This window comes from Siniperca chuatsi, linkage group LG24 (assembly GCF_020085105.1).
Source record: "Siniperca chuatsi isolate FFG_IHB_CAS linkage group LG24, ASM2008510v1, whole genome shotgun sequence".
Classification (NCBI taxonomy): domain Eukaryota; kingdom Metazoa; phylum Chordata; class Actinopteri; order Centrarchiformes; family Sinipercidae; genus Siniperca; species Siniperca chuatsi.
This window is the reverse complement of record NC_058065.1, coordinates 6402460-6416580: the sequence shown is the minus strand read 5'-3', so window position 1 is coordinate 6416580 and position 14121 is coordinate 6402460. Positions and strand designations below refer to the sequence as shown.

At 39.3% G+C, this 14121-nt stretch overlaps 1 protein-coding gene and 1 pseudogene across 1 annotated transcript; one reads left to right on the top strand and one right to left on the bottom strand.

Annotated features, from left to right (window-relative positions):
* Nucleotides 1–269: 269 nt before the first annotated feature.
* Nucleotides 270–4173, top strand: LOC122872444 (annotated as a pseudogene).
* A 1733-nt stretch (nucleotides 4174–5906) lies between these two features.
* Nucleotides 5907–13640, bottom strand: LOC122872381 (receptor activity-modifying protein 1-like). Its single transcript, XM_044188558.1, has 3 exons — nucleotides 13340–13640; nucleotides 11124–11262; nucleotides 5907–6451 (listed from the first exon to the last, which is right to left on the bottom strand). The coding sequence occupies exons 1-3, from the start codon at nucleotides 13392–13394 to the stop codon at nucleotides 6196–6198; spliced, it is 450 nt and encodes a 149-aa protein (XP_044044493.1). The 5' UTR covers nucleotides 13395–13640; the 3' UTR covers nucleotides 5907–6195.
* Nucleotides 13641–14121: the final 481 nt, after the last annotated feature.

Here is a 14121-nt window from a genome sequence, read left to right as displayed (position 1 = left end):
TTGCATGCAAGTGCATGTGCAAAAATCTACATTTGGAAAATCTGATCATACAGAATTTCTTTTGGTGATATCTGGAAGAAACATGTCATTTTCTAAGGGCTATTCATACCTGCAGCACTTCATGTGCCATTTTTGAATGTTCGTTGTATTTTTTCCTTAAGTGACTCTTGATTTAGAAGTCACAGCTTTATATATAGTCCCCCAACCTTCTTATGAAGTTACACACTGGTTTCATTGTATACCATTGAGATCTTGACATACGTTTCTCCATGTTGAAGCAATTGTATCATTTTTTGTCAAAAACTCATAAGTAAACTCAAAGTACTTAAATTACTACACTTATTGTGTAGTAAAAGCTGAAGATACAGTACTTTTATCATTGATTTAAAGCAATAAAATGTGAGATTCCATTGATTTCTTTTAACTGCATGTAGACATGCTTTTTTTGGCAGCAGTGCCGGAGGGCAAGACAATTTCAGTTCTGGCAGTTAATGTTTAACTTGGAGGTGATATAAGGGTGAGTGCAGAATCATAGTATTCAGTCAGGTGCCTTGACAGTCACGACTGAGGGCACAGAAACCTGTCAGTACGGCTCTTTGAGGTTAAAGATCATGCAGCTGCTTACCTGCAGTACAGTGTAGCACCCCATGAATTAATCAGCAGGATTATGAGCTACATGGAGAAAAGGGTAAGTTCAAGTTCTCAGCATTTTAACAGGCTTCAACATGCTTATATATATGTTTTTGTGCTATTTTATGTCTCGGCATGTAGACAACACACCTGTGCTATTGTATAAACTGAGACTGAAGCTAGCGTATTAGAAGCACTCTTGGGACTGTAATTGAGTAGTTTTTTTCATCTATTATTGTCTTAATTTAAGTAGATTTTTGATTGAGAGTATTGTTATAAGTTTATTTTGAATTTGAACCTATTCATGCTTAGAAAAGATGGTCACCGCTTTTGGGAAATTACTGAATTGCTTATGTTCAACCCACAAAATTAATTTGTGGGTTGAACATATTCATGTCAGGATTCCAGTTTGGTCCTTTTTTCTGTGACCACTGTGATCTGTTTTTTATTGGATTTGAGAATGTTTTAACGTCTTGAGCCATATTTCAGTGAGTTAACAATACTTCCAGTTAATTAGGTGCCTGTATCCACCTTTTCATGCTTGAAGAGAAAACAGTCATTTGCATAATCATGGCCAAACTCTGTATGTTACAGCTGTGAATCAGCTTGAACAATCTCATTACAAGCACATTTTGCTGTAACACTCTTTTAAATTAGTTTTATCATTATAATAGAGTCAACTGAGCTGCAGAATCAGTGTTTTCCATTGCTGTCGGCTGACTCATCAAACCCATCTGTCATCGGCAGACGTAGAAGCAGGTTTTTACTTATTATATGGTGTAACTCCATTCCTTTTAGACACCAAACCAATTCAACCTTGCAGTGGATGTGGGCTGCGGTTAGGGCAAGGGTCGTTGGAGGTTGTGGGAACAGACATACGCCCACCTGGAGATGACGCTGGCCAATAGCAACCCTCCAAATGTATCATACAGGCGAGGTCGGGGTCAAAATTCTGAATCTCGTTATGTGCAGAAACCTTGTCCATTGTTTATGAGGACTCCTTTTTGATAGCATTATGTATTGGTAATTATAAATTGACTTTCATTCATCTACACACACTTACTGTTCACAGCATATGTTGAATTGCATTAACCCCCCAATTCTCCCTATTCCTGCTACATTATTCCAACCGCTTCGACCCCAGGCAGCGTCCGGCAGAAGAGCTACCCTTTGCTTCTGGTGAGGTGGACCTTGTGACGGCCATGACGGCGGCCCACTGGTTTGAAGTTCCTCCTGGAAGCTGACAGGGTGCTGAGGCCTGGAGGCTGCCTGACTCTCCTGAGCCACTCCATGGACATGGCACTGGAGTATGGGGACGTCTCCAACACGCTCAATGACATCTGTAAAGAGATTCATCCAAAATCTAAAAAACGTTTATTTAAATTATTTAGAATTTCTAAAACATAGATGACTTACTCTCTCATGTTTCTATTTTGTTAATTATAGTTTGAAAATGCCTCTGAGAAATAAGATATTAAAATTCATACATCCTAATGTGGGACAGTTTGACTGCAGAAACAAAACAATTTCAGTTTTTAAACCAATAGCACAAAGTGTGTTTATAAACTTTAAAATGCCTTACCATAGAAGTAATTAAGTGTGACTAAGAGGGCAGTCTGAGTTAAAGTTACTCTATTGCCTTTAAATGTGACATATTATTAATATGTCAAATGTGATGTGTAAGTGGTAATTAAGCCCCTTACACTGGCAGTATGAGTGACATACTAGGCATTGTCATGCCATTTAGACACAGAACATACAAAGATTAGAAAAGCAACTACAGAAACATCTGAGAAGTAAGCAGCATATATACCCATTGTGTGAAGTTGTGTTAATGTGGATTTTAATTGTTTATCCCATAATTAGACAATTGGAAGAAGGACATTTATGTTCATCTATTAGCTATTTTTTTTAATGACATTGGCCTGTGCAAAGTTAGTTGGTAATAAAACCAGATTTTTTTAATATTAGTTTTACGCTGCCCTGCTTCCTTTCCGAGACCCCTATATAGGTTTGAGCTCTATGAAGATCTACTCAGATATGTTTGACTCCTGCTCTTACCCTGACAAAGAGTGGTGAGTGTTTCAGACTTTAATTACAACCAATTCTAACTGATCAAGTTGCATTGCTCAAAAGCAGCAGACTGTGTTGTGTTCCCGATTATTCCTTTTTTATATCAGCTACGACAAAATAGTCCTTGTAAAACCAGGAGCATAAACGCTATGAATCCGTTCATATTTACAGCTATGGCTTGGTGGAGTAAAGCGTGAGAGTCCGACATATATACACTCTGACATCTGGGAGTTATCTGGCTCAGAGCAGCTTAAACTTTAGCAGTTGGGGGTCAAGTGTCTTGCTCAGGAGCATCTCAGTATATAGTCATGGGAGAGGAGAGGGTTTTTGAATCATTGCACAGTCGAGATTTCCCCAAAAGTCAACTTCCTTCACCTTTAACATCAGTCACTCACAAGATATATTCAGTATGACGATACAATGTTTGAACTAATATGTATTAGATGGTTTCATGTGTTTTTGTGTCCATGAATGAGTGTCTGCTGGTAAAAAAGTTCTTGCCCCTGAATAGATACATCGGCATGGTGCAGACCTTCTCCAGCTACCAGAAACTGCAGTAAAAGGACCCAGCTGAGGCTGAACGTCTTTCTAATGACATCAGGAACAAGTGAGATATTAACCTCCAACTCATCCACAAGTCTAATTGTTAACGTCTGGCCCTGAGCTCTCACCTCCACTCGCCTGCCGCTGAACGTTGATCTCCTAATCTCCCCCTAAATTCATTTATCATTATCAAAAACTGCTGAAATTCGTCTTTGAACACTGTCACAGTCTTGGGCATTAATCAGAAAAGCCAAACATTGCTTGACTAAGCTTAACTGTTGAAGGCTTTTACTGCTTTGATAATATAGCCACCATTAATTCCCCTGCCACTGACAGGACAGAATAGCCTTGCAAGCAAAATATATGGAGGGGAAGTGCTGAGCCATAACTTTTACATGGATAAAAAAAAGTATGACATTGTATTTAATTACTATAACAGTTTGGGAAGATTTACACACAGTTCCTTTGTCTGTCTTTGGAAAGAGTTGACCTGTGTTTCGTCTTAAGGAAGGGCAGAGAGTCGTTTGAGGTTTTAGTTAACTATTTTGCAAATAGTTTAAATCTTGATGTAGCCATTTGTCCATCCATTAATTCATTTTTGGTCCTATTAAACCTGTATCTGTATCTTGTTGTCTTCCCGTGTCTTCCATCCCAGGTTGCTGTCTGCCATGCAGGTGTCTTCTCCTGACACAGAAGTTGCAATGGTTGTAAAGTATTTCTGTTGGGTGGCGTGCAAACCTTGATCATTCTGACTGGCTGAATCATTGTACACCAGTGTTTCCAAACCTTTTTGGCTTGTGACCTCTTAAAACAAACCAATGTCTAATTGTGACTCTTTGTCAGCAGTTGTATGTCTACCAGTTGTGACCAGTTCAACCAAAAAGAGTTTCTGTTTTTCGAGAATCAAAAAGCTGAAAAAGCCTAAATAAACCAGCGGAAATGTTTTGGGTTTTTTGTCACCTCGTGACCCACCAGATATATCTTGGGACCCCATTAGTTAATTAGTTTATTATCCTTTTGGAAATTCTCTTTGTGTCTGTGGCAACTGTCTGTTTTTAAGTACAGCAAAATGTGACACACACCTAATTTCACCAGGATTTGTTTAACAGAGCCATACTGGGAGGTTTAAAGAATCTGTGGGCACGGGAAGTCCTGTACCTCCGTCCCGATGGTAACAACTCATATTCACCATAGAGAGGGTGTGATACATCACTGAGGACTGCCCGTCGTTTCCCCGCCACTCGGGACTCACAAAGCAGTGTCACGCTGTGTTGTTGTTGACCCGCAATCTTGCTAAACATATTAACAATCGTAGTGAGGTTGTTTTTGTTAACTATAGACTGTGAGAAATAACAAGCAATCAAACAGAAAGTAAGAATATTCTCCACAAATGACAAAAGAGAACCAGTATCTGGCCCCTCCAAACTGTCGAAGCTTCTGCATGAAGTAATTGTTGTAATCCTCTCCTGCAAATGACACCTGTGTTTAATTCCCATGACAGTGTTTCATCAATTAATGTCCCTAGATATTTCTCTTCATTTACAACTTCAATACAGTCACCACTAATAGCTACTTGTTGGTGTGCCCTTCAGCGTGCTCTGAAATCAAAGATAATTTCCTTAGTTTTCTTGGTATTTAGCTGAAGAAAACTTGGGTGACACTGTTTAACAAACTCATCCATGCATTGCAGTGGGTCAAGTTTGTTTTTAACCTCACTAAGGGGGTCCCGATCCCCAGGCTGGAAACCACAGCTGTAGGTTTCATCAGAATGTGACGCAAACCTGGAAAGCCAGGTGTATCTATTCTATCCATACAAATCTAGTGTTGCTACTCCTCTTATGCTGAGAATCACTAGAAATAAAAAGTTGGATCCGTATCCTTTTAAAACAAGCAAATGTTATTTTTAAATATATATATATTTTGAATTTTCTACTTAAGTAAATATGAAACAATTATGTAATGAACCTACTGCTAAAACAACTCTAGGCTTAGAAATATTGACCTCTGTGAAACAGAGCCCTGCAGAGTGAACACTAGATGGAGCCCTCTATTGAGTGTCTAATTGAAGTCCACTTTGAGCCTTATGTACAGTCTTAAAATTGTATTTTTCTTAAATTAACTTACTATTCCACTTGCTTCCAGAATGTCCATATTGAAGTAAACTGCACTAAAAACAAGCCATCAGTCTCTCACATTAACAGATTTAGTTGTCTTTGATTTAATCAGGGACATTTGGTGTATTTGAACATAATTCAATTGCTAATCTCCTCCATAAGAAGATGGGAAACAGATATTGGAGTAAAAACAGTGATTTGACTCTTCTACATGATAAAAGACCTCTCTGTCCAAAACTCCTTCTTTCCTTCTCTTCTTTAATCATCTGTCCTCCATTTTATGCTTCCCTTTCCTCTCTTTCTTCACCTCTCTTCCCAATTTATAACAATCATTTGTCCAAGTTATCAGCGTCTCCCTGAGTGTCCTCCTCTCTACCTTATTTATGTGCTCACAGATTGTTTAGGGCCATGAGAACAGATGGTAATTAACATGCATGGCCTCCAAATCCCCAGAATCTCAAAGACTGTTTTACTTTCCACTGCCAAACTTTGACACACTCATATTGGTGATGTTATTCACTAAAAAGGACTGCACTGATCAATGCGATCTTTTACAACATTTATATACCAAATCAGCATTTATTAGATAGTATTGCATTATGGTCAACCTATGCTGCAGTCACAGTATGACATGCACTTGTTTCACTGCACCGTCCACACACTCATATTCATGTTAATATTCAAATAATACTATTTCAAGATAATAAGTAAGTGTATCAACTCAACACATTATTCAAAAATCACCTAAAAATCCTTTATCACATGCTCAGTCTCTGTCTGTCAGGAGTCCATATGTATTTACAAGCCTTGAGCCCAAATCCAGAAGCCATAGTCTCTATAAAACCCCTTCTGTGCGTTTACTCCTCCACACCACTAGGGCAGTCATGAGCAGGGTGACCAGTACTGGCACTGCGATGAACGGGGCGAGGATGCTGGACGGTGGGTCGTGGAGTAGCCGGCCAGTCAGAGCGCAGTTGTGGAAGTAGATCCGGTGAATCTGCATGAAGAAGCGGTCGACTATCTGATTTGGCCAGAAGCAGTCCATCCTCAAGGCCACCTGGTAGGTGCAGTTTGTTAGCCCCTCGTAGATTCTGCAGAGGGCAACAACACACAGTCAAATCTACCTTAAGGAACAACTTGATCCAATTATCAAATGCAGAACTATCAAAGACAAACATCTAGTGTCATGAACCCATATTTCCACGATGAACTTAAAGTAATTCCTTCTGTATCCATTCTGAGACACAGAATTTTAGAAATACACTCTTCAGATTAAAATAGTATCTCGTAGTGTCTTTGAAACGTCCTTTCAGAGTGGGACCGGAGTAGGGATTCCTGTTCGTAGGAAAAAAAGGCAAAGGAGTGTCTAGAATTACCAGCAGGCTTAACACAGCTAAATATAACTGCTAGGTGGTAGAGGGCAGGGGAAATGGAGATGCATACCAACAGGGTAGTGACATCAGTACAGCATTGCCCCATACCAGGAGAGATTCTGTTCCGGATGGCCACTGTGTTTAACTGCATAGCTGGAAGCTGAGTGGGCAAGTGGTCAGAAAGCCCCTTAAAGGAAAGTCCACCCAACTTCAATCTTCATCGTAAATTACTTTTTGTGATGGGTGCAATTTATTGTTTAGTGTGTCATTTCCCTTGCAGCAACATGACATGTTGTATTTTCTATAAGGGCCACAACTCGCTCAACACTTCATAATGAAGCAAGGCTGCAAGAAGTGAGCTGTGGGCCCATATTTAGCTCCCTGTGTTCCCCTACTTAATTTAACTATAGGTTCATTAGTTGGAGTTAATTTTGTTATGAGTTAAACATATTTATTTGAGAAAATTCACCATGTAAGCATGTATTAAAGGTATTAAGGTACTAGATTTTGACACAATTAAAAGATGCAGGACTCATGAATCGCTTCGTAAAATTAACACAATCTGGGGGGTCTTTGGGGCCCGATGGACTGGGGCCCCTGGGCAATGGTAATCCATCTCAGATAAGAATGGTCTAAAATTAATTAAAATTATGATGTAGAGCAGAATTAGGACTTTTTTCATGGACCTACAGATGTAATAAAACATTATTGCAAGTACAAGTACATGTACTCTAGCAAAACATTATGTTGTATATGACTAACTGCCCATTGATTGTAAGTTGGTATGTAGTGGAACTGTGTGTGTGTGTGTGTGTGTGTGTGTGTGTGTGCACGTGTGTTTGTGCATGTGTATGTCTTTGTGCTTGTATTTCAAAGTGTTGATGGATTTCCCCCTGCAATTTAATGCTTCTAGGAGCCGAGTATCACCACCAGAAGCTGTTTCAGGAGCTGGTGTTGCAGCTAAGACTTAGGTCTGGATTAGGTTTAGAGGTAGGGGTTAAAGTTAATGATAGTTTAGGATTAAGACTCATGCTTGTGGTCATGATTAAGATTTGGACTCAGTTTGGGTGAAGGTTCAAGGTTAGGGTTAAGAGATTCACACAAGCATGTTAATACAAATATGTGTGTTAAGCTACCACTCAGTGAAAGTGTTTTGGTCTTAAGATAAGAGAAGAGTCAGGAGAGACTGGAGTGTTTTTATAGCTCTGAGCAATGCAGTGTGAGAATGGCGTTATCTTTTTAACAGATTTACTTGTTTTCAAACTAACAAGCAAGTCTTAAGAGTTTGGAGTGAAGCTGCAAACACACACAGTATTTACACCCACACACAGTGATGCACATACACTCAAACACAAGCGTGTGCGTCCACAAACACATTCCCAATTAACAGTTCTGGTGACTAATAAATTCGATGATATAATATTTTATTAATCTGCAAAAATACATTTTGGCAATAAAATCTCAAGTGTTGATTAGACAGAACTTGTGTTGCTAGAAAATCCTTCAACAGAGGTTCATATGCATTATTCTAGAAAACACATACAGCAACATGAGCAAATAAAGATAGGTCACTAGAAACTTTGATCATCAGAGATCACTTCCACAAACCAAACAAAAAAAGGTTAGCATGCCTGGCTTCCAGTTTTTGAGCTATCCCCTGTGTTAGAGTTTTTCCCCAGTTGTGAACCCACAGGGATTGTTGATTTTCTCTTGGAGAAAGAAGTACATGGTCAGCAAAGTAACTAGTGTACAGAGCAGTATCAGAGTCTCTGAGAGAAGCGATAGATCTAGAAATTGTGGGGAAGAGGACTTGGGCTCATCTATCAATAAAGTATTTCTGATTCTGATTCTATAGATGACTGCGGCTAAGATGCTGTGTGATGTATTCAGTTGAGATACAGTTGAAAATAGCGTTGAATAAGTCAAAAATAACAAAATGAACCATATTTTGTCTAAAACTTGTCCCGCACGTACAGTAAAGCTGTAGATGGGACACACTTCCACTGTATATTTGCCCCAATAATTTGTAATTAGCCTCACTTGAGCCTAATTTAAATGAATATAATTAAATAAATAAAATATCTTTATCTGATGAACCTCCTGTAACAATGCAGTGGAGCTAAACTACTTTGGGATGCATGCCTGTGGAAGCCTTTAGATTCCCTTTCAAGGACAAACCATTTCAGTTTCATAAATAATTAGACCTTTTTTTCTTCCACCTGGCAGACAAAGTGGTTTGGTCTCTGATGAACTTGGAACTGATTTGTGGTGCTGGATGGCATTTAGTGATACTTAGAATTGGCATGTCTAAATTTATCACTGTGTATGTTATGTTTGGCTCTCACCTGAATGGCAATGTAGCTTGTCTCTACATATCTACAGTAAAATTTCATTGCTGACAAGTGCAGAAATTTTAAAAGGGAAAAGTATAAAAGTATGTACCAAAAAAAAAAGCACTCCATGGATTGGAAGGTGTTTAGCTTCACAGATGTGTGGTTTTTGAAAAAACACTCAACTAATTATCATTATCCTTCATATATTATGCGGTGATTTATCGAGACTGTCGGGTTATCAGCTAAAGACAAAGTGAAATTCTAAACATTTTTTGAATAGCAGCCAAAAGTGGCAAGTATAGAATGATGGAACTTTAGCTAACATTAGCCACCATAAGCTAACAGGTCATACCAGACCAGACCAAGTAAGCGAGCAAAACCCGTGAGTGTACTGAATTGATAAAGGGTGTATTTTATTACTTATGAATTCATCTTTTCATTTGTTGGAGGAAGATAGTTTAATTTCTTCTGCACAAAGTTACGCTGTCTTGCTTTAAGCCCATTGTGTTACATCGTACCTCTGTTCAGAAACAAATCCACCTTATTAGACTTTTATTTTGGAAATCTCTAAATTAGTGTGCACCCACACACAGCTCTCCAGTGGACCTCAATGATGGCGTCAGACATTGTTGCTAGAGGTTTTGTGACACATCTGCAAACCCTCTATGTGCCTGTACAGATCTTTTATGATGAGTTGCAACTGCACACTCAGACACATACAACACACATACATAAAGAGCACCACCACCAATTACAAGCTGGACCAAGAGAGGACAGTGAGCTAGGAGGGAAATCACAGTTTTGACAGTAGCTTCTCCTGTGGGCCTCCCAGCTCCTTTCACCCTCCTGTCTGACTCATCCTCTGACTGCCAGTGTTTGGAAAAGGACTGCTCAGAGACACCGTTTGACACACACACACACACACACACACACACACATATAGTGTGCGACAGATACAGTAAAAGGCCGGGACCAAGTGAGTGGAAACACAGACTGGAAATGGTGATGGCCATAAGGCAAACAGCCAGGAAGGCAGGTTGAAGATGTTTTATTAGAGAATGAACTACAGTCAGAGCAGCATATTGTGGGCAGCATAAGTCAAGGCAAACATCATTCCTCCACAAACCACTAGTCCTATAGGAAGAATGGGAAAAAACATTTGATGTGATGCTATGTGCTGCATGTAATGCATTTATATGAAGTTCAGAACATGGCTAAGATCTATGTTACCAAAGGAAAGACAGGTAGACTGAGTTAAATATGGAGACAATATGTACAGTATGCACTCTCATTAACTTCCTTTTGCAATTATCATAATTATTCAGTCCATTAATAGTATATTATATACCATTTGCAAAAAAAAGCTAACACAGGTAAAAGATGCCAATATTTCTCCTATTAAATAGTAACTCTTTGATTGTTTGCCTAAACTGATGCCTGTATGTAATATTATTGCTAATAAGTATACTGTGCAGTGCAAAATAGGTGTGACATTGAATGTGTAACTCGATTGATGCACAGTGATGGTCGCCTCTATGCTTCCAATACAGCTCTAACAAAAATACCAGCCTGTCAGTGCACCTGCAAAGGTATTAATGGTCAGCGTTTTACAGTGTGTTCACAATAAACGCAAAAAACATAGAGGTGGATGAGACTGATATAATGCCTGAAAAAAATTACATATTAAGGTTCAAGATTTGGTTCTCTGACAATCTATATTTACATGTTTTGAACAGGAATCAAATGAAGCATAGTATTAGTGCAGGCAGAGCCCTGAAGTCGCGCTGGCATTAGCTGATTGGCACGTCATGCTTCACTGGCTCATTCATATGAGTTTTTCCAACAAAATCTTTATTCTTTCAGAGTTCCCTCAAAGAAAAGAGCCATTTCCACCAAATCCAACTCTATCCTTTTGCCATAAATGGTCAATTCCTTGATCTCTGACTAAACTGTACGAGAGGAGGGACAAGTGATTTTATTTTTTGTTGCAGTTTTTTTGTTATCCTGTCTTTATGGCTTTGCCCACTCTTTTTCCACAACCCAGTAGGTGAACTCACTCCATAGTGTCCGGCCAGCTGCACCACAGGCCTCGGTCCAGTCCTCCCATGTCGAATTTGAACTTAGCTAGGCAGAGATCATTGATCATCCTCTCGTAGAAACCCTTGTTGCAGCCAGACACTGATGGAAGCACTTGAGCTAAAGCACAGAAGACGAAGAGAGACAAAATGAAACAAAATGCATTAATCAAGGTCTACATATGCCAATGAGAATGGATTTGGGTGATATGAAGTGACTGCATCTGGGTGGTCATTTTATTTCAGTGATTGGGGAGTAAAACTTTGCATCATTGTAAAGATACAAAAGATTTTACAAAGCACTACATAGGTTATCTGCTGTGTTCAATTCTTGATAATTAGGAATATGTTTGTGCAACAAACAAGGTCATGTCCTGGCAATGGTTATTCCTCTCGGACCATTTTCTTCCCTATTAGGCTGTTACTTTCATGAAGAAAAGATTTTAATTTGCAGTCGGAGTCCCAATCCCATTTGTTTACTTCAGAGATGTGTGTAAACAGCCTTTTAACATGGAAGCAGACTGCAGCCGTCCCGCAGGACTCTGAGCTGAATGTAACACCACTGAGCAGTACAGTAGGAGAGGGAGCTTAAGCTGGCGGAAATGGCCCATGTGGAACGAACAGGTTGTTGTTACGATCGAGAAACATGGTGGATCTCAGTCTGCGCCAGCCTGATAAGGGCCAACTGTGTGCCCATTATGTTTGCTCTGTCTCAGCTGGCTCTCGAGGCTCTGAAACATTCAAAGGAAGACTGAATGTGTTGACACGGGGATTTTGAAAGAGATGCTACTGAAAGAAAAATGGTCGAGACCCTGTCGCTGGTGCAGCACATATTTTCAAACAGAGGCTTGAGCTGCTTCAGTAAAAAACTAACTAAAGTGAGGTGAAAAAGCATCAAACACATGCAAAAACTGAACATAAAAATGGTAATTATGTGTCTATTAGCTTTATTTATTACCCACAATGTTGTAAGGATATTGTGTTTTACCTGTCTGTCTGTTTGTTGGCAACTGCTCATGGAGAAATCTGACATTCAAAGATTCCTTCTAACTTGGCTGCTAACCAGCACATTGCGTTCACATTCCATTTTCCGGGAAAATCAAGGCAAACCATGACAGATGCTGCAGCACTGCGAGCTGGAGGATTGCACTCTACTGACTTACTGCCTTCAAGTTTTTTACATATTTTGGGTGTAGGAAACACCCATCAGTCTAGCAGGGATCATGAGTCCTAGGACTCAATAACTATGGATTTTAAAAATGATGCTCATGAATATGAGATGATCCATCTTGTTCAGATATCACTCATGTTCAGCCAGCTGCTGTGCTGCTCGGCATGAGAGCCTAATTTTCACATTCTCCCATTCATCTAGTAAAGCAAAGCCCAGTGGCCGTGGATTTTCAAAAGCCCGTCAAGAGAGGAGAATGTTGAAAGCATTCTTCCATGTAAGATTCCTAGCTTTCTGCAGACTAGTCCTCCCTGGATACATGTATTGAGAGGTAGCATGAAGGTGTCCAAGCAACACCTTCATCCTGCAGTCCCCATGTTGTCCTTAATTAGACACATTATCTGGAGTTATACTCACGGTGTAGGGAATCAGGATATTTGATATACCAAATGCATTAGTGATAATAATCCAATAATATAATAAATAATTGTAAGTCAAAGGGACCAGTTTTCTACATTGAGTACTTTTACTTTGGATACTTTAAGTACATTTTGCTTATAATACCCAAGTATTTTACTCAAGTAAAAGTTGATGCAGTACTTTTACTTCAGTAAACAACCTGAATACTTTCTACACCCCTGGCCTTGCCTCTGAAAATATACAAAATTTAAAGGTATAATGTTTAGTCAAAATTGTACATGTTTTTTGTTTGTGCATTGCACAGTTTGAACTTTGTAATATCTAAATGAATGAATGAATAGAATAATACAAATGAACAATAAACCAACAACACAAAACAACAACAAAAAACTAAATCAGAAATGGAATTGCTATTAACTCAGTTATCTCTGAAATGCATGCTACTGTACAGTATGTTTTGAGCTACAGTATACTTTATGCACACACACACACACACCAGTTTATAAAACTTCCAAATATCCAAAAATTATACAATATCCCAACATATAAAACAAGTTCAATTTAAGCCACTTAGAAGAACTTCATGGTTCACTATACCACAAACACTCACCTGCCATCAACAACACAAGCCCTGCTTTCAGGAGCGACGTGCTCTCCAGAGCCATGCTGAATACTAACTCCACAACGTTTGTGCTCACTCTGCTCACTCCCTGGAGATCAACTGCACATGTCTCATTCTTCCTCCAGTATTCTAGCCAAAGCCACTGATTCAGGAACTGCAACACAACGTTGCAAATAAATTAACTGCAGCTCATGGTGTGCGGTCAATAAGAAGGCGCCAACTGCGTGTAAAAAAGCCCCTTGACCTTCCACAGTGGCAGTCTTCTTCCCTCACCGCAGCCCTAATCATAGAAGCTCTGCCTGTCATCTGATCCCCTTGTCCTGCTGCTTACAGCGTGGAGCTTCTCACAGGGGGAAAACCAAAGTCAGACACCAAAATTAGTGCCAGTCTAAATGAACCCAGGGAATCATAACAAGAAAAAAGGTCATCTCATGAAATATAGCCCTAATTCACAGTCATGTTACAAATCAAAGCATATGAGAGTACGGTGCTACATGAGAGAAAATAAATACAAAAAAAATCCACAGAATTTCACACCACATGTCCCTTGTGAAAAATTGTAGGAATATTGTAGCCCAGGGAAAGAAAAATCTAAGAGATTAAAAGTCTGCAAGAAACTACAATAAAATCGCTATAAACTCAAACACTGAGTCCCTGAAGGACTCCTACTTTATTTTGTTGATTTTTCTGTATGAATGCCTCTGCATCTAGAACAGACACCTCAATGTACATAAACTCCCTATTTTCTACAGAATAGGCCTTTAAAGACA